General features: G+C 44.7%; 2 protein-coding genes across 2 annotated transcripts; both read right to left on the reverse strand.

The window, feature by feature from the left end:
- Window positions 1-7,237: 7,237 nt before the first annotated feature.
- Window positions 7,238-14,083, reverse strand: ubl3b (ubiquitin-like 3b). The gene is made up of 5 exons (XM_080525270.1): window positions 13,080-14,083; window positions 10,237-10,345; window positions 9,599-9,685; window positions 9,187-9,264; window positions 7,238-8,971 (listed from the first exon to the last, which is right to left on the reverse strand). The coding sequence occupies exons 1-5, from the start codon at window positions 13,104-13,106 to the stop codon at window positions 8,919-8,921; spliced, it is 354 nt and encodes a 117-aa protein (XP_080381396.1). The 5' UTR covers window positions 13,107-14,083; the 3' UTR covers window positions 7,238-8,918.
- Window positions 14,084-16,421: 2,338 nt separating this feature from the next.
- Window positions 16,422-21,667, reverse strand: slc7a3b (solute carrier family 7 member 3b). The gene is made up of 12 exons (XM_080525232.1): window positions 21,600-21,667; window positions 20,832-21,257; window positions 20,435-20,596; window positions 20,077-20,248; window positions 19,741-19,859; window positions 19,422-19,644; window positions 19,079-19,218; window positions 18,534-18,636; window positions 18,098-18,327; window positions 17,646-17,812; window positions 17,145-17,253; window positions 16,422-16,658 (listed from the first exon to the last, which is right to left on the reverse strand). Exons 2-12 carry the CDS (start codon window positions 21,199-21,201, stop codon window positions 16,522-16,524), a joined length of 1,932 nt encoding a protein of 643 aa, XP_080381358.1. The 5' UTR covers window positions 21,202-21,257; window positions 21,600-21,667; the 3' UTR covers window positions 16,422-16,521.
- Between the last annotated feature and the right edge of the window lie 4,702 nt (window positions 21,668-26,369).

Genomic DNA, 26,369 nt, shown 5'->3' on the forward strand with positions numbered 1-26,369 from the left:
ACACCTTCTTTCTCTCACTCCCTTTCTCTCCTTGCTACCCCTTCATAGTGAGAATCGGGATGCTTTCCACCTTTTTCTCTTTTGCTCCCTTTATTCATCTTCCAAAACTGTGTTTTCTTCCCCTTTTCTTCTTTGGCCGTAACACCAGGAAACGGCACAGCACTTCCAACAATGCAACACTGGACCTAAGTGAAGCCAGGGGTGGATGTCAGCCTACGTCCAATCTGGTCTTTTAACCCCCAAGCCGCCTCTGCTACCTCATCTGATACCCTCTGATGGAGGGGCCGTGGTGTCCCATTCAACTAGGTCAGGGCAGGGCCGCCTATGTCTCATCCATGTCGTAACTGTGCATTAGGAGAGGTGAGTCAGTGTAAAGCCAGACAACGTGCAACATGAAACCAGGCAGACTCTACAGACCTATTCTACTGTGGATACATTGGAGCTCATGACTCATGACTCATCTATCATCATTCATATTGTCAGACTGAAGCCTCAAAAAACAAGAACAGGTGGACCTAAACAGTTTTCCCCCTAGATCAATGGTTCGACATGACAAACGGCAAAGACAAATTTATTTCTAGAGCACATATTCATACAACATGCATATCCATAGTGCTGTACACGAACACATGAGATAAAATAACAATTAGTAAGTGAAAGTGACCCTAAAACGAGCCATCATATCAAATTCAGTAAAAACTTAAATACAGACACAATAATAATTGAAAATGTTCAGCAAATCAATCAGTATTTTTTTTTTTAGAAAAAGCCTAGCTAGCGTAACTCTTTAAAATACACTCAATCAACAGCCGCACAGAAACAGAAGAAGACAAACAAGTCTTAAAGCGCTCCCCAGAAGGCCCAGAAGGCCCAGAACGCCTCCACTGTGCCCCAGATGTACAGCTCAGTATCTGTGTACCGCCTGGCAAAGCTGCTGTAACATAACACAGCTGGTGAGAGGTGAATGGGAGCGTGGCCAGGTATTTAAATCCCCATCACCCTCGCGGATCCCACCAAGAGAGGCCATTAGTGAGGATAAGAGAGTGTAATGCAGTCTGGAGGGCCATGGAAGACCCAGGGATCAAACCCCCCAGCTGCCAGGGAACTCTGCATGATCTCTCTCTCTCTCTCTCTCTCTCTCTCTCTCTCTCTCTCTCTCTCTCTCTCTCTCTCTCTCTCTCTCTCTCTCTCTCTTCTCTCTCTCTCTCTCTCTCTCTCTCTCTCTCTCTCTCTTACTGGAAATACCACTCAGAAGGAGAGAAGCTGGACTGCACTATTAATGTGTTTGAAGTTCTTAATGAGGAACATACAGCGAACCAGTAAGACCAATAAAGGAAACCAGTAAAACACTTAAAGCACCAATGTTTGCAGATACAGTGGAAACAGTGGAAGCTGTAAATATACATACAACACTGAATCACACAGGGAAACACTCACAAAAACACTCTCATAGTTACACAAATTAGAAATGAATACAAACACACACCCTAGGACCACGTGGACTAGCTGGTCGGTATGATGTTACACAGAGCTCTGGACAGGCTGTGTGCGTGGGTCCGGTTTGGTCTCACGGAACCAATTTGCGGGCCAGAGGAGAGGAGATTGTTAAAAGGGTGGGCACACGTCCAGATTAGGTCACACCCGCCCCCCCCCCCCCCCCCCCTATCCCCCTGGAGACCAGTAAACTAAACACAACTAACACGTCCACTTAACACCAACACATCAAAGAAACCAAACATCAAACAAACAATGCCATATCATCTTATCATTTTTACGGACCCTGAGGAACGAGCCAGTGGTTCTGCTTAGGAGATGTAGAAACCAGAGCCACCCAGACATCAATCACACTTACTGTCATAGTCAGACTGAAAGGGATGAAAGAGGATGCAATCATCAGACATAAATATGAACCAAATGGAAACCATTAAAGACACATATTCATGACCACAGATAAGAAATGTAACTAATATCATATGACTACAGGGAAACATAAATCACCATAAGTTGAAAGTAAACAAGATTTGTTCCTTTCAAAGGCTTGTAAACAGATGACAGGAGTTTTGTATGTCACTGGTCTGGTGATACTCAAATCTATATCATCACCATAGTGATCATAGTGGAGGATCAATAGCTGCAGGAAAAATGCAAAGCTTACTTTGTAATGCCTTGATAAAATACACAAATTAGATGACCGCAATGAGAACAATAACAAATCTGCTACACTGTTTTGATTAAACAAAGTCAAATACACACAATGTTGTAATGATCATATATATAATATACACGAACAACATTTTATCACCTCCAGTGAACCGTAGCTGTCATTGGGCCACGCTTATTTATGGTTATGGGAGATTCTGTTGGGCAGTCATGAAGTTCTGGCCCGGGTTCCCTTTGTCTAATTTCTTTTGTATGTTTTTCTTCATCCCCCTATTTTTCCGCCATTCAATTCAAGGGAAGCCAGAGGAAGAGTTTGGATTGAAACCAGTCCCCTAAAGTGACCACTCGCCCCACTCACTAACAATGAGCAGACGGAGATCCAAGCCGAATAATCACAACAAATCTCTGGCAAGACGTTAATGTACAAAAACCTCAACTGGCCTTATGTTGCATCATCTGTGAGCTATTTATATTAAAATGACCAACCGACGCCGTTGAGGTGGAGAGTCCTAGAGATGACAGGATTAACTCCTACATTATCTCTAATACTACTGCTTATAGTTATACTACCATGAACAACAGGGCTAACTTATTATGCTTAGCAGATCAATTAATCCAAATAGGCTTATGTTACACTTATCCTGAGGGTGACATACTGTCCTTTTAAGGCTGTCCAGACTGTCCTGTTTTATTTCTTTTAAGTAATTTTTTCTGAGTGGGGCAGTCCCACTCAGAAAGAGGAGTTATGACATGCAAGATATGTCCCCGGCCGGATTCGAACCGGGGACCCTGCGGTTACATGGTTGACGCTTAACCCGCTACGCCACCTAAGCGCCCCCAGACTGTCCTTTTAACCCCTCTACTCTTTCCCTCCTCTCTTCCTTGATAGTCCCTCCATGTTCCTGTTGCTCTCTGTATTAAGTGGGCTTTGTCCAGATGGATGAACTACTCTTAATACCTTGGTGGGCTCTCTCCGCTCTCCCAACCCCAAGGCCTGAGTAGAGGAATTTCATTTAAAAGCACCGGAGCGGTTCATAAGAAGGAGCCTAATACTGTATGTACCTGGCCAGAGATGATGTTGATGGATGTTATTGTGTGTTAGTGTGTTGGGGGGAAAGGCAGCAGGATAACAGAGAGAAAAAACAAAGAGGCCAAGGAAGGGAAGGACGGAGTGCGCCTGGAGGTAGGAACCTAAACACGCAAACAGCAAACAACGGTTTCTATTCACGGTATAGCGTTGTTTAATGTCTCCTGATGGACCTTTATCAAAGGACGCCCCGAGCCTCCCATCACCTCTCTTTGGACTTCTCTGTCCTTCTCTCACTCCAGCTCCATGAGCTACAGAGCTCATATTGTTGTCAAAGTCAAACCTAACTTCCCCGTCTGGTTTTACAGGAGCATGTTATGGGGCACAAGGGACCATCTGGTCAAATAAAAGGGCCAAATAAAAAATGGATGTAGCAAAGCCCTGGTGATTGTCCACCCACGGTAGGCTAAACAGTAGGCCTACATGGATCACTCTCACCACCCAGCCCCCCGCCTCCCGCCCCCCACCCCCCACCCGCTTATGTTTTTTCTTCCACCCACCGAGACAAACTCTGTGTCCTTGGCTTGTCTCCTATGGACCTGTTCATGTGGAATGCTGGAGTCATATGAACTGGTGTCATTTTTCCAATTAGGAGGGGAGGGGATGACTGGGGATGAAGGAGGGGGGGGGATGAAGGAGGGGGGGGGGGTGAAGGAGGGGGGGGGATGAAGGAGGGGATGACTGGGGATGAAGGAGGGGGGGATGAAGGAGGGGATGACTGGGGATGAAGGAGGGGGGGATGAAGGAGGGGATGCCTGGGATGAAGGAGGGGATGACTGGGGATGAAGGAGGGGGGTGTGAAGGAGGGGGGGGATGAAGGAGGGGATGCCTGGGATGAAGGAGGGGGGGATGAAGGAGGGGGGGGGGGCGGGGGAAGACAACTAAAGACAGTGTGAAAGTCAACTAATTCACTCACACCCTGCTGTGTTAATTCAATCCATGTGTGTGTGTGTGTGTGTGTGTTTGTGTGTGCGTGCATGCGTGTGTGAGCCCGTGCGTGTGTGTGTGTGTGTGTGTGTGTGCGTGCGTGCGTGCGTGCGTGCATGCGTGCCTGCGTGTGTGTGTGTGTGTGTGCGTGCGTGCGTGCGTGCATGCGTGCCTGCGTGTGTGAGCCCGTGCGTGTGTGTGTGTCCATACTGGCCTACTGAACTCTTTCTTTCATGCCTCCCTCGTCTGTGAGACTTTGGTCCACAAAAAGAAAAGGGAGATAAAAAGGAGACTCACGTCATGACAACACGCAGCAGCAGCGGCGTACACACACTTTCACACAGACAGCGTACACACACTTTCACACAGACAGTGACAGATATTAAAACAGATAGTTCTCATGCATCCTGTCTGGCACCCTCACACTGTCTCCCCTCTGTTCCCTCCAGAAGCAGCCATACTTCAATACCCCCCAAAAAGTGACACGCCAAGAATCAGTAGCCTGTCCTCTATTTGCTTGACTGTGTCTGTGTGTCTGTGTGAGTGAGTGTGTGTGTGTGTGTGTGTGTGTGTGTGTGTGTGTGTCTGTGTGTGCACTCACAGCTGGTTTTAATAGAAATGGATTTGACAGGGCAAAGATGGCTCTGCCGGGAAGCCAGAAGCAGGAAGGAGGGGATAGGGATCTTAAAAACGTCACTTTATTAGTCGCAACCCCCTACCGACGCAGACCCTCACACATCTATTACTTTTATGATGTTGACACACCTATTGCACTGGGAGCCTGAAGAGGGCCTCTGAGATAGACAGAGAGGGGAGGGGGGCTTGAGGCAGGGAGAAAAGAGATAAATCACTGCATAGACTGGCCTCCACTGCACCACGTCACATGCTACCCCCCTTACAGCTGAGAGCTAGCCCCCCCCACACACACAAACACACACACGCACACACACACAAACACACACACGCACACACATATAAATCCACATGCATGCACAGTACACACACACATATATATATACACACACATACACACACACACACACACACACACACACACACACAACATAACAGCCTGTGCCCCCTTTAGATGGTCCCAGCTGAACAGTGTGTGGTTTTCTCCTGTAGTTAACCCTGGAGCGGGGCCCACTTCTGCATACTTAACAAACTGACCGCACGTGTGCCCTGACTCACGCTATACCGCAACAAGTTCTTCATCCTTCAACAGTCAGTGTTTAGAGTAGCAATGCTTTCAACAGATGTTTCCCTGCGTCCAGATCAATGGATAAGGTAGGTTTCACACCTCACTACAACCATCTCCCTCTCCTATGTGTGGTACCACATCCACGATCAGATAGGATGGGAGAAAGGATGACATATTGAGAGAGACATGATCCGATGCATGGAAGGAGAAGTTTAGAAAGATTAGGTACAGCAGTAGGTTTTAGAATATATCAGGGTCTGTCTGGTTGACTGTGCTTTTCCTAATGTTTACTGCCAATGTCAACTGGAAACCTGGAGCTCTCGCATATATACGTCATGACCAGATTCTTCAGAAACAGATGGAAGAGAATATAAGAGCTCAAACTAATGTTAAAACTCAATCATTACAGCATGCAGGGATTTTCATACAGTGTCTTAATCCAAGATACACTCCAAGAGTTAAACACTAGGAGCTGCATAAATAAATGTTGAACTTGAACTCAGATCCAAATGGTTATTTATCAAAAATGCACTAAAATCTTTTTTTAAGGTCTTTTCTGTTATTGTTTAAGAATTCTGTTTAATTTACTTAGACCATCTACTGAAATCAATGTGTACATTGACGTCAGACAAACATCAGCCAATAAACATTTCTCAAAAGGAATATGAGAAAGTTGTATTTAGGGTATAACAGTTTTTCTCCTCCTATTTCTGTGATTTAGGCCAACAGTGATCACCGCAGGGCCCAGTTGTTCAAAACGTTTAATCTGGATAAGAATGATTGTGATTCTTTTCTCTGATCCAGGATCAGATCGAGCTGGCTGATTTCCCCAATACGATTCAAAATCAACCAGATAGATCTGATCCGGGATAGCAAAAAAGAATCAGGATCATTCTGATCCAGATTAAAAGTGTTGAACTACTGGGCCCTGGGCTAGGAGAACCCTAGGAGAGCATGTAAACAACACTGCCACCTAGAGGTAACCTGCATGCTCTTCCAACACAATGATTCAGTGTCCTCCATACAGTATGTGTGGATGTGGACATGTGTATGTGTGCCTATGTGTGGATTTGTAGGTGTGTGCGTGAGTCCGTGTGTGTGTGTGTGTAAAACCTAAAACAACCAGAAGAGGGACTGAGTAGCTCTTGCCGATTTACTGACACCAAAACAATGGGATTGACATTCTTAGTAGAAGAACGAAAGATAGAATACGTACAAAATGAATACATTTTTTCACATGAATGCACGTGTTGGACTCAAACACAGTACATGCTTCAAATGCGTCAACTGATTCACTGCTGCAACTTCTTTTCAATTGGTTGGAACTCAGTGATTGAAATTGAAAAATCTTATTGATACATATAAATACAAGCTTTTAGTATGGGATTGAAAGTCATTGCACATCTGTGAATGACCTCTGTGTGTGTGTGTGTGTGTGTGTGTTTACAGTAAGTATTTGGACAGTACAAAGTGCTTTATTTCTAAATAATAAAACACACGTACATATTACAGCCTGAACATTGCTAAGAGCTGTCTAACGTGTTTAAGCACAAACAAAGACATAACTTTATTTAAAGATTTTTATTAATTTATAATACAAGCTTTAAGCAGACCACATTTCTTCTTAGTTTTTTTTATTTCATTTTTTACATGTATTTCATATTCAGCTAAATTGTATAGCAGTGACATTGGTTGACAAACACTAACCAAAAGGACACTCACTCAATGGAAGTCCAAACTGTTTCCATGGAAACCAAAGCCACCCAAGACCAATTTTCCCTCCTACTAACCCACCTGCATTGCATTACATTACACCCCCCCGCCCCCCGCCCCCCACCCCCGCTCACATACACCAACACACTCACTAAGCACACACCAACACACACACACACACACACACACAACCTTGCATATCCAGACACACACCTTGCATATCCAGACACACTTGTTCACCCCAACCCTCCCGTCCATTCCACTCATACACAAACACACTAATCTAAAATAATATGCATTCCCAAACATACACAAACTAACCCCAGAACTAAATTATTCAATTAACAGGAGTCAGCTATCGAAAAACAGAACAAACAATACCAATACAAGATAAAAATTTACACTTTCTAAATGTCAATATTAATGATATTACTGAATTCAACGATCAAAGGCAAACAAAAACAGACAGCATCCAAACAAAAGGAGGTAAAATACCACCACCATCATCATCACTTCCTCTAATTCTCCAGCGTGCAGGAAATCCCTCCCCTGCCTCTAGCCGAAATGTCCAGTAGGAGGCCGCGCACACACACCACTTCCCCCTCGCACCACAACCCCCATCCGTCTATGAACTGGCTTCTCCTGTGGAGCGCCTTCCTTCTTCAGTCAGACAGGGAGTGGCGAGGGGGTCTTCCCCAGGGAGGGGAGAGTGCAGACAGTCTTGTCTAAACGGTCACGCTCAGAGGTGCAAACCGTGTAGAATGACACAATAACAGTGGTCACTCGGATGCAATCCTTCAACGTTTTCACTCAAGTTTAAAAAAAAAAGACAAATAAACCGAGCCTTCACAAGCAGCGGGCCTTGTAAGAGTCATTTCAGATTCTTCTAGAATACTTGTAAGTCCTTCATCCTTGAGGTGTTCAGCACGCAACGAAGCCACACATACAAACACACAGGTGTTGACACAACTGTCCCTTTAAAAGTCCCAACTCTTCATCTTAACTGGCCCAAGTCCAGGAACTAACAGGAGAGTGGCCATGGCACAGTCAGACACCCCTCTACCGGTGCTTTGGCAGATAGAGCACCTCCAGCCACGACAAGACAACTACAGTCTACTCACAGATGAGGAGGATGGCACTTATTCTAACAGTAGGATAGTATCTCTTCCTTTGTAAGATGGTAAGAGGATGGTAAGATTAAGACCATACAAAAAGTTGATTACAAGACACACTTTCAAATAAAACAACCCAGTTAAGTGCAATGAGAGGTTAAACACCATTTCTAAAAAGACCCAAGGGGACTTTCATTTCATAAGGAGAAATATGACTTGTAGCAAAGTGAGCTTGGTCTTTCAGAAGAATCCAAACTCAGCAACAATGGGGGGGGGGGCAATAGTCCAGGGGCTGAGTTTGTCAGTGTTTCTGTGTGAGATGGGGGCTTCAAATTCATGGCCACCAGTGGTGATCCAGCCTGCTCATCCTGGATGCACAATGCACAATGGGACATAGGAGCATTATGTACAGATTCACAACATGGTCTCACAAGACAGAGAGAAAAGGCAGAATTTGGCAACAGAAAAAAAAAGGGTGACAAAAAAAACAACAAAAGAAGAAGAAGGAAAAACTGATTTAAAATAAATTGGCACGAAAAAACAACAAAAGATTACTAAGCCACCGGTTGGGCAAGAGTGCAACAAAAGTGGGTGACAGCCCCTGGTAGTGACAGCCCTCCAACAGTCTCCCTGTGATCAGCCCAGATCCACGGTTGACAGGCAGACGACGAGCAGGGGGGTGGGGTGGTGGGGGGAGGGGATTGTTGTTTTTGTTTCTTTACAGGAGCAGACAGCAATTGCTCTCTGTGGTCTTCTCTCTGTTCCTCTGACCTACAAAACCAGAATGACAGAAACCTGCAGTGAAACACCTGGCTGGACAAGGAAGGCAGTAAATATCACACCTCACTCTCAGGTTTTAAGGGGGAACAACAAGGCCTCTAAATCAATAGCAATAAATGCTCAGCTCCACACAGACAAGACAGCAAGGTGGAGAGAGGACGGTCTGACCACCGTGGGCTGAGAGAAGACAAAGAGATGGTTCTCACCATGGGAATTAGGCTCCGGCAGTGTCTCTCTGGCAACCAAGTGCATGACAGTGGTCCGGCCAGGGGGCAGCTTTAACGCTGTGAGAGAACAGGACACACAAAGATAAGTTATTAATATTCATAGTATAACAGTATATTCCACAAAATAATACTCTTTAATTAAGGTATTAGTAAATTAGTTCATTGCATAGATTCTACTGCCTTGATGATTAGTTTATTAGATTATGTGTCCCTAATTATCACATTTTGAACAATTTAATCACATTTTGAACAATTTGAAAGGAAATGGGGCAATCATACAATTTGAATTTGAGCCAGTGAGTGGCAGGTAGTGTGAAGTGCGTCTGTGTGTATGTGTGTATGTGTGTGTGTGTGTGTGTGTGTGTGAGTAGGTGTGCACGCTTCTGCATACCTCCCAAGGTCACGTTGCCATGTAGGAAGCGTCCTTGGAAGATGAGGCGCAGAATGCTGGGGCTGCTCACCTGCTCCTCCTCCCAGCCTGACCCAGGAGACAACAGCATCACTCACAAAGGCACACACACTCAGGAGCACTTTATTGTAACCCCCCCCCCCCCCCCCCCGCCACACACACACACCCCCCAATAAGAAGCAGGTCGTGCTGGAATGAAAATGGCACAAAGACTATCCTCATCTCATAGGAGAGAAGAGAGAATGGCAATTTCAAAAGAGTTTCCAAGAGCCAGAGGACGATTTCAATGCGGTTCCACTTTTAAGAGAAATCAGTACGCCAACGGATGGCAGTTTCTTAATCCGACATAGTCTAATAATAACATATAGGGCTTGTTTCACAGACAAGGCTTAAGCCTAGTCCTGGACTTAATCACACTTTCAATGTAAAATCTCCATTGAAGAGACTTTTTAGTCTAGGATTAGACTTAAGCCTCGTCTGAGAAACCGGCCATGAAGTTGCAAAATGACCTGATAAAATCCTGCAGTTAATATAACAAAAAGGTTAGTCCTGTCGTATCTCAGTCCACATCTCAGTAACCCCAAACTTACCCATTGGCCAGTTATCAAAGACAAACTTACCCATTGGCCAGTTATCAAAGACATGCTTGGCGATGTCCGTGGCCGAGTCGTTGGGAGAGAAGACGAAGTCTTGAGTCTTCCCGCTGACCAGGATGAGACGGAGGTTCACCTAGGATAGACAAAAAAGGAGGAGGAAAAGAAACATTATCTCAATCCTACCAGTCCAGAAATTCCACATTCCAACGATATACATTTCCACCTCACCGGACGATGTAAAGCATGTAGCCTGATCACGTGAAAGCCTTTCCGTTTCCTCTCTCACCTCGAATGACATGAGATGACCTTCGGAAGGCTGAGCAGAAATGGGCATTCCTGTCTAATTAGGTGTATCTGGAGCAGATCTCCACCGTATGACCGGGCTGCTTCATTCACAGGGTTGGTTCTGAAGTGAGCCCCTCTAGTCAGAGGCAGCAGACAGGATGAGGGTGGAGCAGGGCTGGGAGCTCCTCTCCGGGCTGTCGGCCTAATGTGATAACCCCAGGTGTCCCAGACAACCCTGGGCCACGTTATTAAATTTGCATGGCCAATGCGTAATCCCAGGGGGGCAGTGGTGTGTGTGTGTGTGTGTGTGTGTGTGTATTGATGGGGGATTTCAGAAAGGGGGTTTCCCTGCTCTGCTTTGTGCCCAATTCCCAAAGTAAAGTCCATCTCTAAAAAAAGAAGCGAAAATCTGTCTGACATGGTTTATCTCTATAAGTAGCACCTGACGAGATGTTTCCTTTACGGCCTTTAAACTGCTCCTAAAATAAACTGAGACAGGGACCTTTTCATCTCGGTAAGCCTATACAGGAATCCAGAAGAGAAGTCCTGTGTTTACTTTTTGGGGGGATGGGCCCGACTGGGCCCGAGAAATGCACTTTTTCCTTTCTTGGATTTCAATCGCTCTTCGGTTTGAAGATGACATCATCCATTTGGCGGGGAATAAATGGCCACATTGATACCAAATAAAGTCAGAGTAGAAAAAATAACAAGTTACGGCAGTTGTTCCACACACAGCAATAAGTCCAATCCCAAAACGCGCAACTGCTCCAACAGAAAATATGTTCCAGGAAGATGAATCAGACATACTCACTTCTGTTTAACCTCGAGAACAATTTCACATGCCAGTATCTGCCAGTATCAGAAAAACAAGGAAGTAAAAGTGGGTAGTGAAACCACAGAGATTTCCTGTAAGCAGCTTCGGGCAAGAAACTCTCATCTATCAGTTGTTTGGCAGAAGATAAGTGTTTAATTATTAGCACACTAAAACGCAGAAAATATCATCGCAAGGTCCCGGGTTCGATTCCGGTCATCAACATATACTGCATGTCATCCCCCCTCTCTCACCCATCCTTCCTGTCAATCTCTACTGTCTCCATCCCAATAAAGCAGAAATGCCCTAGAAAATATTTAAAAACAAAACAACAAAAAAAACAGAAAGAGTGGCAGCCCCAACACAGCAGACCCCAGGTCCTCAGAGAAAATGAAGTCCCCCGCCACCCTCATTGTCTCTTTCAGAGGTTCAGTAGAGGTTCACAGACCAACAATAACTCAGCAACCATGGCTCCCTTTAATAATTAACCCTCTCGTGGATATCAGTATTTTAGTGTTCAATAAATGTCTTGGAAATGTGACAGACCATTACCAAACACCTTCATTTATAGACTGATATCTGAAGTGTCTGTTAAAAGATTAACAAAGGCCTAAGCCTACGTGCTCAGTGGACCCACAACTTTCTCTGTTCATAATTGGGACAAGGAGAACAAAGAGACTGGACCACGAGATGTGACGTCAGGACACACTCTGATCTGTTTACAAACACGACCCCCCACCCCGCAACATAGGAAACCCCTCCCCCCCACTGAACTGGATAACCTCCATGCGGGGTTACATACCCATGTCATATTAATAAGCTTAGCTCAACCCCCCGCCACCCCCACCCCCTCATCCCGTTCATCCGTACATGAAACAAAAACAAAGTAAAATCTGCCCAGCTGCCCTTAGTAACGAGAAAGCCTCCTCCATCAGGGATGTCCTCTGATACTCTCCAATCCAAAGGAAAAACAACATGCGCTTGGAAAGCTCTGCTTTTAAATAGTAGAATAGAACATAGGTTTATAAGCAAGTGTAAGCAGTTGAGCAAGCTTAAGCTCAGTGTCTGTGACCTCAGAACAATGCTTACAGCTGGGGTCTGCATAGCTCTGCATCAAATGTAGACGAGTGCCTGCATGCTCTTGCATTCCCGCTCACTCTTGTTTGTGATAATAAATGATTCTTCACAGTAACTTCATCTCCCTTCCGTACAGGTCACAACCAGGCTTTATTCTAGCCTAGGGAAAACTGAGGCTGTTTGGAAATGAAAAATGTTCAGGAGGGGGTGGGGGTGGGGGGGTTGGAGCTGTGATTTACCAGGGATAATCAAATCAGTAGGATCCTCCTCACCTTGAGGAAAAAAGTGGGGCAAAAAAATTGAGCTTTGACAGCTGGTGTTCACTGAGACAGCATGGTTCTGGTCTGTGAGAGTGTTTAGGTTAATCCCTGCTCCCAGCCCCGAACCCACAAATACAATCGTGACACAGGCGTTGTAACCACGCACATACCAGACACACAACATGGTCACACATACATACAGGGGATCATCTGCTCTGCTGTGGATGGTGTTAGGTGGTTAGGGGTAGTGGTGGTCTAGTGGATAGTGAGTTGGACTTGTGATCGGAAGGTTGTGAGTTCAAATCCCGCCTGAAACCACACCACTACTAGTGTGTCCTTGAGTAAGGCACTTAGCCCTCAGTTACTCCAGGGGGAATGTCCCTGTAATTCGTAATTGTCTGCTAAATGGCCAAATTAATTAAATTATTACTCACCATATCGAGATCCCTTTGAGTTGTCATGGCTCTGAACCGAGGCAGGAGTCGACCAGGCAGGAAGTAGTGTTGTCACTAGTAGAGAGACAGTAGAAACCCCTGTGGCACAAAGGCTGTGTGTGTCTCACTCCTGAGTCTCTCTTCACCCCCCTTCTCTGCCTTCCACAGCCTGGCACCAACTCAGCTGGCTATGGTTAGCCTGCTAGCAGCACTCTCATCAACGTAGTACGCAAAAATAAAAAATCCTCCTTTTTCACTTCACAGAATAATTCACTTGATTTGACCCTGAAGTCTTTTGGACTGATCGCTAGCTGGCTCGGGCAGATGTCAGACTATCAGACTATCCAGCCAGCCAACATTAGCTGGCTAGCCTCTATGCTATCTCAGACACACTACTGTCTGAAATTCATTCACAAATGTGGGTAGCTAAGTCAATCAACTAGCAGTATTGGTTACTAGGATCGGTTTTAATAATCAATCAACCGACTTAAGATCAATCAAAGCCTACAGATACATAAACGGGGAGCCTACACATACAAACAGACATCTAGCCAGTTAGCTCGCTGGCTAACTTCAGCTATGTTAGTTTAACTTCTGCATAGAGACGAAGCTGATCGGCAGGTTGGTCAGTAAGGTAACTCACCTGGGGAAAAAATAGGTAGTTCGGCAAGGTAATATATAAGGTTTAAGAGCTAGCAAGCGTGCTAACAAGCCAGACTAGGCAGATACATAGGCTAAGCTAAGCTAACAGCGTTAGCAGCGAAAATATTTGACTGCGGCAGAAAAGAGGAACTGAGTGAGACTGAGAGGCTAATCACAATTCGCTTCTGTCGCTTTCTTTCTTCTTCCCGTAAATGTTGGCAAAAATGTCACAATTCTGCAGACTGGACTGGTGCAGAAAGCACATACCACGCGGATTAAGCATCACAATGTTTTCATTAAACAGAATAAATCACGGGGTTTCTTTCCATCAGGGAAAAACATGAAGAGATCTCACGCCTGCTTGTCGTATAATGGCAGGGGCATTTAATGACGCCGGAAATCAGCTGCTTGTCAAAATAGGAAACGCTTTTCTGTACCATAACACAGCCTTTGTGGGAGTTGTAGTCTTTGCAATGGACTCCATTTTGATGCATATGGCATGAAAAGTTGAATAATAATAATAATACATTTATTTTATAAGGCGCCTTTCATGGCACTCAAGGTCGCCGTACAACAACACATTTAAAAACAGTTACAAAATTCAAAATACAAAATACATAGAAATATACAGTATAACATAGCTAAAACACTACCCAATATTTAATAATATTTAATAAATTGACAGCACGGGATTGGGATGATTGACATTTATTTCGTGCCAAATTGCTTTTAAACAATGGGGGAAAAAACAACAACGCAGAAGTTTTGATTTTTTAAAATAATTTATTTACAAAAACAGATCTATATACACATAGCAACACTTGAGACATTTACATGTAAAAGATAGCCATTAGCAACAGTATGTCCTCATCAGTACAAATGGATATGAAACAGTAATAATACAATCTCTTGTTATTTTCCTAAACACTGTTCTGATGACCCCGAGTTATGCCTGTCAAAAGAAAATGTCTGAAGTACCTTTGTATTGCAGACCAATTCACTGAACAGACTGATGTAACTCATGTTATAATACATGAACCCAAGGTTTTCGCTTTGCAACATGATTCATGATTCATGAAGCCCTTTCGAACCATTACAATGGTAGAATAGCAGAAACAGCACACGTAAAAGAATTGCAGATAACTAAATACCCTGGAATGCACAATGTTTTGAGTAAGTAGGCTATCAGTAAACTGCTTTATACATACCACAAATGTGCTTAAGAGATGGTTAATTTACACACATCATCCCAAATAATATACTAGTGGATTCATCACCATCTCTTACACTACATCTGAATATACAATCATTGAAAACACACAAGTGTAGTTATTAGTAGTGTTCCTTATAGCCCACAGCCAGTAGACACACATGTACCCCTGGTACTGTAAATGTCGTTAAAACCTCCTACAAAAGCATGTTTCAAACCGTTGCAATGTGCAACTAAAATAGAAAACAAGGTTAAAGAGATGGAAGAAAGACTGACTGAGGCAGAGTTATACAGCATTATACAAGTTGATGTAAACAGTTTTCAGAAACAACATTTGACAGACTTTTCAACCCTTTTTCATTTCATAACCACAAGTGGTTATATATTCGGTCTTTGACCCTACAGTGTTCGAGATATATTGACAAAATCCAGGCCCACAATTAGGAACTACATACAAACAGTTATCAACAAATGCATACAGCGAATCATTCCTTTAAAATAACAGATGTACCATTACTTCCCTTGACCCATAGCGATAAAACAAGAATGTACCCTCAAAGCCGTTTCATATATTTATACCATGGTCAATAACAGCCTGTGGATCCACCCTCTCCCTTTCAGTAGTGTCTTTAGACTGCTTGTATCATCCATTATCAAGTGTATCCTCATATAGACATCTCCTTTTGGAGTTTGTACATCATGGTACAAAAATAAGTTATTACTTTAGCCACAATCTCATTGTCAGAATCTCTTAAAGATAGTTATTTTTTAAAAATGAATAATTATTTGGGCAGTTTCTACAATCATTTTAAAAATTAACATACATAAATATCTATGTATCGAACAAAAATAAACATGCACGTCTCTGTATAAATATTAAAATTATATTCAATTAATGATTGTTTAGAAAAATATCCTCTATTCAAAAGAATTCCTCTAAAATGAGGAACATTGGGGGTAAAGGCCATGACATTTCACAAAGTAACATTTCATTATCAAGCACCTCTTGTGCAGACATTGAAGGTGGCTTGACCAGGTTACCTCACCCTCTCCTCATTGCTTATCTTTTTCAGTCATTCTAAAACACAACAAGAGTGACACAGAAGATACCCTGTTAATGTAACACTGTTCTCAGCACAAAGTTACAAGGCAAAGACAACAGAGATCAGATGCCATTAGGGGCTGAATTCAGACAGAAACAACCAGGCAGTAGAAAAACATCTTACAAAAGAGGATGTGGTGAAAAGGTCATCGCTTTTTATCTTCTCCACCTAAATGACATCAAAATTAAGAGGAATAATTTCCTCTAAGATAATATATGCAACATTTTGGCAGTTGACACTTTGGTGCATATACATATACCTTGAATCAGTCTAGAATTGTATGTTTGTCTTTTAGATTTCCTCTCCTCTCTACTATTGACACAATAGAAATGAGTTAATAACAGAGTGAAAAAAGTTAAGACAGTATGATATTGTTGTCGTTGCGCAATACTGTACCTCCAGACAGGTGGAAATTAAATAGTGACAACTTGCACCTGCTTAAAAACCAAATGTCATGGAGCTGTGAAGGACACTTGACTACCCTCTACTAGGGTGTAAATTCCGCCTCGCTGTCATCCGCTGCATGGTAGATGGGACTCTTAGATTGGAGGACAGGCTCGAATTTTCTGTTGTTGGTAGATTCTGAACTGTTCTTGATCCCATATGCAAAGTAGATAACAAAACCTGGGAGAAAGAAATGTGATATGAACAGGGAGGAGAGACGCATGTCAAGAATGTCAACCTCATTGCCACACCGTATTTGTGTAACTCAAAGTTACATAACACAGACAAGCACCAAGACATACACATTAAGGTGTGTGCTTTCTCTAACCAATAGCCAAGCACCAAGAGATCATGTTTAAGTGGTGTGCTCTCGCATACAAATAGCCAAGCCCCAAGAGATAAACATTAAGGGGTGTGCTTTCACTAACCAATAGCCAAGCACCAAGAGATGATGTTTAAGGGGTGTGCTCTCTCACTAACCAATAGCCAAGCACCAAGAGATCATGTTTAAGTGACGTGCTCTCACATACAAATAGCCAAGCCCCAAGAGATAAACATTAAGGGGCGTGCTTTCACTAACCAATAGCCAAGCACCAAGAGATAATGTGTATGGGGTGTGCTCTCACTAACCAATAGCCAAGCACCAAAAGATAATGATTCACTAACCAATAGCCATCCACACTGCAAAGCGACACCACGTTGTCCAATCCAGTTGCATCATGAGGTAGATGTTGACAAAGATACTGACCAACGGCAACACTGGAAGTAGGGGTACCTGTCAAAAGAGAGAGAAAGAGGGGGGCATTCAAATAACAATTATTTACTGCACAAGACCTACTGATTATTATCAATTTTAAACAGCTAAGGCTCGCTATACAACAAGCACAGGTGGACTGGGCCTCACTGTCACAGGAAATATTTCATGAAGAAGACCAAAAATTAAGAATAACAAAACCTCACAAGGAACTGGGGGGTATTCCATCAGTGTCGCTAAAGAAGAATCCAGGCTTATTTTTGATCACTCAAACAACCTAACTAGACTAACAAAATAAGCCTAGATTTTCCTTTAGCAACATGGGAATACCCCCCTGGTCGCCCTGGAAAACTTGACGCAACATTTAAAAAAAAGAAGGCCCAAAGTGTTGTAATTCAAAACCGCCATTTTACCTTAAAGGTGAGCACCTCTCTGCTCTGCGGCTGTCTCCAGATGATAGTCACACACACTAGACTGAGGACAGTCAAAATAACACAAATGGTGACCCAGACCGCCCGGCCCTCTACGACCTCCCTGCCCCACACGGCCAGAACCACTCCCAGCAGGGTGAACAGCACACCTACACAGGGAGACGAGAGAGAGAGAGAGAGAAACAACTTAATACAGAGAAGATAGTAAGGTGACAACCTATTGCTTGTAGAGTAGGTGGGTATATTTTATCTACAGTTTTTCTAGTGGCACAAAAAAATGGAGCATCATCTAAAATAGTCTTTACAGGTATCATTTCTAACCAGTATGCTTGACAGCGAACAAAAAAAGGTTCACTTCAATATGTGTAGCTCTTAGGCTAAAGCCCACATCTTTAAACACAAAAACATTTGCCCTGACACAAAAGGGGACTCACAGACGATGGCGGTGGCGGCGTAGACGATGACCCCGGAGGTCTTGGTGGGGACGTCACAGTTGGGCAGCAGCAGCAGTCGGAAGGTGAACCTCTCTCTGAGGGGCCTAGTCTCCAGCTCCTGGCCATACTCATCCCCACTGTCCCCCTCAGCCATGGGGTCCCTCTCCAGACCCACCAGCTCCATCAGCTTCCCACTGGGACCGCTGGAGGTCAGGCTGCCAGGCTGGTACCTGGGAACCAACACACACACAGGCATACGTTACAATCTCACACAGACACATGTGTGCCATATAACAACAAAGACAAAGGTAGCGTTGTGATTCAATCGTATCAATAATACTGATGACAAACATGATGTCTGTTTTTACGCCAACTCCTAGCCCTAAAGGGCGTGGTAAAATGGAGATTGGTTTAAACTATGTGCCACTTCACTAACCTGAGGATAAGTACACACACAGCCACAAGTGTGTACGCAAGGAGAGTCCCTATTGACATCAGGTCCACCAGGGCAGCAAGGTCAAAGAGGAAGGCCATGAGTGCTGGGGGAAGAATATGTTTTTATTTGCATTATGAAGTATAAGGTACATATTTCCTGAGAAGTAGCTACGGTTAGTGTCATGGAAAGAAAAAGAACGACAGATACAAATACTGTTAGAACACTTTCTATACATGTGTAAGTGGGACTACATTTAAGCCCTCAAAACCCACATCTTCAAGCTTGCCTTCACCAGTGAACCCTCTCCCCGTCTCCTTCCCATGTGTCCCCAGCACTACCGTAATTAGGCCCCTAAACTTTCTTTTATTTATTCTTTTTTATTACTACTCAATTTTTTCAGTTTGTAAAGCGTCTTTGAGTGTCTAGAAAAGCGCTATATAAGTCTAATGTATTATTATTACTACATCTTAAATTGATGTCAACAAGACATTTCTGCAAACATTTAGTCAGGATTCAGCCTGTAGTTAGGCGAGGTCTGAGCTCACCTGCTACGACCCCGGAGACGATGGTGGCCATGAGGGGGGTCTTGGTCTTCTCGTTCATCCGCGAGAGGAAGCGGAAGAGCAGGCCGTCCTCGGCCATGGCGTAGATCACACGTGGCATGGGGAACATGGAGCCCAGCAAACTAGAACCACATTAGAGAGGAAGGGGTTTAGACACACAGGTCATCACCGCAAGATCAGTCTGACTAGTCTGTTGGACTCTGAATGGCTGAATCTGGGATATCGTCAAAATGTCACATAAAATACACTAATTCATATTAGTGACTTATATAAGAGCAGACTTGAGGTATGAGGAGTTTCCGTGGCAACACTGTTTGACTCTCACCTGGTAGAGAGGGCACAGAGGGAGCCGACAGCCACGATGTATGTGGCGGGCTCCCAGTCCACATAGGTGAAGGCCTCAGGCAGAGGGCTCTGTTTGTCCAGGAGGTAGTAGGGCATCATGAGGGTGAGGGCCGCAGACACTCCGAAGTAGGCGACGAAGCAGATGAGCAAGGAGGCCACTATGCCGATGGGAATGGAACGCATGGGGTTCTTCGCCTCCTCGGCTGTGGAACAAATAGACAAAAAGGATCGAGTTGGAACCTATTTAAACCACACGTACAGATACCCACGCGGGTCGAGGCAGAGAGGAGGTAACCTACTTGTGGTGGCGATGCAGTCGAAGCCGACAAAAGCGTAGAAGCAGGTCGCTGCACCAGACATGACTCCGCTGAACCCGAATGGAGCAAAGCCTCCGACGCCAAACTGCTCCGTAATGATCCTGGATGAAGAACGTGATGAAGGAACCTGGTTATTACCGTATTCTTAAATACGTAAGAGAGACTGAATACATCACACAAGGATGATCTTAGGACAATTGGTACTTTTTTAAATGTTGTATATAATAAATGTTTTCTTTATTAACGCATCGTCAAGTCATAGACAATACAACAGTTGGTATTCCTGATGTCTGACAGCTCCCCCTGTCAGTGACTCACGTTGGGTCTGTGGTGTTGGTATCGTTGACAAAGTCCTCCACGGTGAGGCTCCAGTTTGCCCGGTCTCCCTTCACCAAGCCAGAGATGACCACAAAGCCCAGAACCACCAGGTTGACACCGGTGAAGATCTTATTCACCAGAGCAGACTCACTCACACCAAACGCCAGCAGGCCTGTGTGGGTGTTGGGCACAGAGTCAGCAGGTCCACAAACAAGGGCGGTCACATGCCCAGCATTATACAGCACTAACCAGGCATCAATGTAAGGGTAGTACCCATTGGAGATCATTCAAGGCTACACACGAGTAGAGCGGAGTGTGTTTGTACAATGATTTTGGGGGGTACGTTTAGGAATCTTACCAGTGAGCAGCAGAACTAAGACGAGGGCAAAGATGTCTGGGTATTCAGCAAGTACCTTCCCAGGGACTTTGATGGACAGGTAGGCCTTGAAGAACATTGAGATCGCCTGCCCGACCAAGTTATCGAATGTGGAGCTCCACGCTCGTGCCACACTGGCTGTGCCTGAGAGGGAGAGAGAGAGAGAGACAGAGAGAGAGACATGAGCGGGGGGGGGGATAAAGAGAGGAAGGCTTACAATGAGGGCTCTTTTCTCAAGACGACAAGGCTCTTGATCTGCCTCTCAAATCCTCTCAGCAGAATGTTAACCGTTCTGCCTCATCTTCACTGGCTGGCAGGCTGGCTGAAGCAGTGTTGACATCGGGTCATCGTCAACGCTCTCAGAAGACTTCGGACTCACCTATGACGTAGGAGAGGATGAGGTTCCAGCCCGTGATGAAGGCCCAGATCTCCCCCACCGTGACGTAGCTGTACATGTAGGCCGAGCCGGTCTTGGGCACGCGGGCGCCGAACTCGGCGTAGCACAGGCCGGCCATGACGGAGGAGAGCGCCGCGATGAGGAAGCAGAGCACGATGGCCGGGCCCGCCTTCTCCCTGGCCACCTCTCCCGCCAGCACGTAGACGCCGGCGCCCAGCGTGGAGCCCACCCCCAGGGCGATCAGGTCCAGCGTGGTCAGGCAGCGGGCGAAGCGCGACTCCTCCTGGTCGCACTCCAGCGTACGCCGCCGCAGCAGCATCTTGCCGAAGGACAGCAGTTTCTTCTGAGCCATGGCCGGGGACGGGAGGACACGCAGCCAAAGGCAAGGAGGGAACGATACGTGACAGCCTGGGAAAGAGAAGATATATAGGAGATAGGATGGGGGGGGGGAGGGGGGGTTAACGCATCAGTCCTTGACTTACTTGATACAGCCTAACATTCCTAGAACAACAGATAATGTAGTCCGCAGACCTTGAGAGAACGAACTTACGATAAATGCACCGAATGACGACGGCACATTACAGGGTAATGTGAAGTATTCTAAAGGACATGGAGCTGTATGAAAACAAATCTCATTATTTGTTTTTCGCTCTATTATTTCCGAATTTTATTCCATTATTTAAGTCCATACACATAAATAAAACCTAAAGAATAATCAAAATCAACGACACAACAACAACAACAACATACCTGTGGAGTTGATATACACCCAGAGACAAATTCCCTAATCAAGTAGGTTTTTTTGCTACCGGTTTACCGTGTCTCGTAGCTTTTGTCAGAAAGGTGTGACTGTCACACATCACACATGCCCTTTATGCGCGCTTCAGCTAGCTTTGATTGGCTATCCATGTTTCAACCCCACCTCCGCTAAATAATACTAGGCTACTACTGCCAGAAGACTGACAGGCATGAAGAGCCACCTGCTTTTTATCATTTGTTGAGCATTGACAACGGCCCAATGTCGTGTTTTTGTCCCCCTCCCACCCCCCCTCCAGTTACGACAGCTCTCTGTGACGCATTGCAACACTGTTATTTCTCAAGTGTTTGTTTCAGGTAAACTTTGTGATACCCACGTGTTGTTAAGTTCCGTGACGTCTGCCTCTAACCAACAGACGTCAGGATTCGCCTATGCTTGAATATTGGTTGTGGCGTAACATGTCAAGGTCTCTCTCTGATACAAATACTCAAAGATGACCCAATCGCATTAAGGCAGAGTGTGAGAGTGCACTTTGGCCCAATGACAGACGCAACATCATAGAAACGTGCATGCGTTAAGGATCCATCTCTCTGCAGGTCTGTCACGAAATACATTAGGGATAGAGCTTCTAGGGGGGGGGGGGTTGGCTGAACACTGGCAGCTTTTTCAGAATGTGACAGCTCTCCTTCACTACTGGCTGGCAGCCCAATGAGGGAGAAAAAAACCCACATGCAATAGCAGTGACCAGTACCCTGACCCTGGCAGAGATGGTGGTGGGTCTGACTGGCAACAGGGAGGGAAGGCGGGAGCCCCATTCACCAGGAGCCAGAGAAAAGGCAAAGCTGGGAGGATGAAGAAAAAGGGGAGAACGGTTGTGATGCACGAGTCGAATGGAAAACCCAGATGAAAGGCCTCTGCCTTGACACACCAGACTGATTAAATTTTAAAGAAGACGACAGATGATCCCAATACAAAGCTGTGCAAAAAAACTAAACAGGATCACCCCATATCCATATGCAAAAAAAAGCAATTCAGCAGAGAACCACACTAGCCAGCCAAATCCACCACAAGAGAGCCAGGATTTGGGACATTAAAAGCTACACTTGTCTGGCAACAGGTATAGGTCAACCAGTTTCTCTTGGCGCACCCACACACACACACAGTCATGCAAGTTTAATCAGGCCTAGTCTGGGCAACACACCTAATCAAGAGGGATAAAGCATCCATGACAGTTTGACTGACAGGAGACAACGACACAACAAAGAATGCACTGTGGGCCGTTGGGCTGTTATGAATGTGGGCTGTTGGGCCCTGTAATGAATGCGTGCCATCACCGTGCATTACATAGGCTATGGTTAACTTAAGTCTCGGCCAATTTCAATCAAAGTATTACTGGCTTGCTTATAATACCGACAGTAGGGGTGCAACGGTTCAGTTGGCCCACAGTTCAGTATGAACCTCGTTTTTTGGGTCACGGTTTCAGTACGTGTTTTGTGCATCATATATATATATATATAAACAAAAAAACACTTTCAAATGTAAAAGGGCCTCTTAGGCTTGACTACTGGTATAGGCGAGGAAGAATTAAAAGTAACAGTGCACTTTAGGCTAGACCATATGCATATTATGCGCATATACAACACGCATGAATGCCCAAACCGAAATTACTCCACAACGAAGATTTGTAGCAATCCGGGGCTTCCTCAAACTGTTCTCAACTCCACTCGCCATGAACAACCATTTGAACAAGTTACAGAATCAACTGCGTTCCAGACAATCTCGACCTCCGACTTCCAATGGAAGACAGCATAAACCGAAAATTGTGTATTGAACCGTGGATGGCCAACCGTACGGTTCAATATAAAACCGTGAACCGTTGCACCCCTAACGGACAGTCACCAACTTGTCTCTTACTGCTTGGCTGCATAAAGTAGGCTGACATAGTAGCCAGGCAATGCTGGGCATAGGCCCTGGAATCACAACCATACCAAGCAGCGTTGGACTTCTCCTTTATTAAGAGGGCAAGCGACACACAGTGTTACGCAAGCCTGCATAACTTCTTAGAGGTGAACAAATAATTAGTCATGATTATATTGGTGTGGCCATGGAGAATTCGGCTACACCCCTAATATTAACCACATTCTAGTCATGGTGGAGGCCTACACAGTAAGACGAACAATACGACTGTAACATGGAGCTTTTGCAAAATCCAGAACAGAAACCAGGCACATTTCTCAATTGAACAATGCCACATTGTTACCTTGCCAAACTTGTCGTTAGCGTAGAACAAACATGTTCCTTTTCTGGAAAGATTTTTAAATCAACAAGATGAAGCCCAACTGCTACTCCCTTATTTGAAAAGACAGCAAGAAACTGGTTAAAACAGAAACAGCCTATGACATGGGGCACATAAAAATGACCTTACTCCATTGAGTGATTAACTATGGAGGTCACAGGTGCAGCCAGTACAATAATATAAAAGGTTCATCACTCAAGTCAAGACTACTCAGGCCTCATTCAACAGGGCCGTCATACACCCTCGCCTTTCACAACAGAACAACAGCACATGTTTACTAAGGAATGAGAAAACCAAGTAACAGTAATGCTCAATTTGCAGGTCCTGGATTCCAGAGATGGTGTTTCCATGGTTACCTCGCGTCAGCTTCTTCACTGAATTATGCTTAGTTGATACTGCATTTGCTATTCATCAGTTTCCTGCCACCAAAGGGCAACCTAATTATGGGCCTGCCTGCACGATAACAAGACCATCCAGCAGCCACCTGATGCAACCTAAGCCCTCTATTTCAGCATCTCTAGAATAATGTTTGGTTGCTTCAGCCAACAACAGGCTGAAGCAACCAAACTACAAGGACAGCCCAGGGCGGTAGAGATAGGCATGTTTCTTCTAAATCAACTCCTATCTATTCTCCACTTGTGTGAGACTATGGTCTAATCACGTACATGTCAAATGAGGTATATATATACACATCTTTATAACAAAGCGCTCCCGCCTGGAGAGAAGAGAACTTTAGTGTGTGCGCGACCGACACTGTACGTGTATTGTTGCTGCAGAAATAAATCATACCCAACGCCTCTCGACTCAACTTGTCAGCTGTGCTATTGTTCTTCGAATAATTCCCTACAAAAGGATACATCTCACACAGCATTACGATTTCAACACACCATCTGTGCTATTGTAAAGATCTTTAACTAAGTCACCACCCTACTCATATACTAATACATCGGCCTGCTGGACTCCAAGCCATGCTGGGCATGGTGATCCTTTCATGTTGGCTCTGTGGTTGGATGACTCACCAACTCAGGCAGTTATTCCATCTCACACACGCATACAGCACATTCTGGTCTGATTTATGTGAGCAGACAGTAAGGCACAGAGTAGCCTCTGGCAAGAGCTTAGGTTTCTGGGCTGAAAAACAACAACCTCATTTTAAATACCTGGTCAAGACTCTGCAAGCACAATACATCATGCACCGGTAAACTAGCCATGCCTATCCATGTACAGTAAAGCTTCAGAACTTTAATGGTAACTTGAACTGCATTTGCTATTCATAAGTTCCATGCCATCAAAGGGCAAAACTAATTATGGGGCTGCCTGCACGATAACAGACCATCCAACAGCCACATGATGCAACCTAAGCCCTCTATTTCAGCAACTCCAGAATAATGCAGTTCCCCGCCAGGCCTGAAACAACCAAACTACAATTGAGATGAAGAACACTAACTCTACCATAGGAATGCTATGCACGTGCCTTGTGTAAATTGTTGATGAACCTGTAGGTTTCCGCTCTCGTCTGGGTGAATCTGCTCACCAGGAAACTGCTGCCTTTGTAGGCCATATGTTTGTGGTTTGATCACAGGATATCAAATAATGTGTAGATACATTTCAATAACAAAGAGTGCTCCCGCCCACTTGCCTTGTTCATTCTGTGTTTGGATGAGTCACCAACTCAAGCGGTTATTCTGGTTCATTTACTCATCACACACACACACAGACACACACACACACACACACAGACACACACACACACACACACAGACACACACACACACACACACACACACACACAGAGACACACACACACACACACACACAGAGACACAGACACACACACGGTTACATCAGCTGAGGGTAGGGGACGAGGTAGTATTTTGACTGGAGGTTTGGGTTTCTTTGCTAAAAACTAAAGGCAAGCCTATGTGCACCATAAATCATGCAACACCAGTAAGCTAGCCAAGTATTAGTATACCCATGTAAAGTAAAGCTTCTGATCAGGTCAATTGATGACGTCAGATTGAAGACGTAACATTTGTATCGATTGGGGCAATGGGACATCCTTGGCAGACTACTAATCTAATCTAATCAAATCTAAATCTAATGAAATCGAATCTTTCAAGTACTAATCTACTTGAAAAAAGTGAGCGTAGTCTGGCTCTTGTAATGTTTCAATAAACTGAGATGCTTCAATCCTGTAGTGTTTTCTCAGGCGGAGACAGTGAGAGAGAGACAGTGGTGGAATCACTGGAATGTTGCCCAGGACATTCTAACACCTGGAGCAGCGTGGAGGCTCAGTCATTCACACGGCCAACATGGGAAATGTTCCTCAGAAATGTTCCTCAGAAAGATCATTAAGATCATCATCTCTCTGACTGTTAGTATTTTAATGCATCTGTATTTGCCAGTGTTTTATTGTTGTAAATTATTTAACCTTGTTTTATTTCTAGCTCCCCCCAAAGAGCCATTG

This window comes from Nansenia antarctica (assembly GCF_963989245.1).
Source record: "Nansenia antarctica genome assembly, chromosome: 3".
NCBI lineage: Eukaryota > Metazoa > Chordata > Actinopteri > Argentiniformes > Microstomatidae > Nansenia > Nansenia antarctica.

Excerpts from the sequence above, each read along its gene's own strand:
- ubl3b (XM_080525270.1), bottom strand. The coding sequence starts at position 13,106 with ATGACAACTCAAAGGGATCTCGATATG. Across the intron at positions 9,686-10,236 it reads CTTTGATAACTGGCCAATGG|GCTGGGAGGAGGAGCAGGTG; the intron begins GTAAGTTTGTCT and ends CTCCTGGGTCAG. Across the intron at positions 8,972-9,186 it reads GCCGGAGCCTAATTCCCATG|GTCAGAGGAACAGAGAGAAG; the intron begins GTGAGAACCATC and ends CTGGTTTTGTAG.
- slc7a3b (XM_080525232.1), bottom strand. The coding sequence starts at position 21,201 with ATGGCTCAGAAGAAACTGCTGTCCTTCGGCAAGATGCTGCTGCGGCGG. Across the intron at positions 19,645-19,740 it reads CGACTGCATCGCCACCACAA|CCGAGGAGGCGAAGAACCCC; the intron begins GTAGGTTACCTC and ends TTTGTTCCACAG. Across the intron at positions 16,659-17,144 it reads TGCAGTGTGGATGGCTATTG|GTTTTGTTATCTACTTTGCA; the intron begins GTTAGTGAATCA and ends TCTTTCTCCCAG.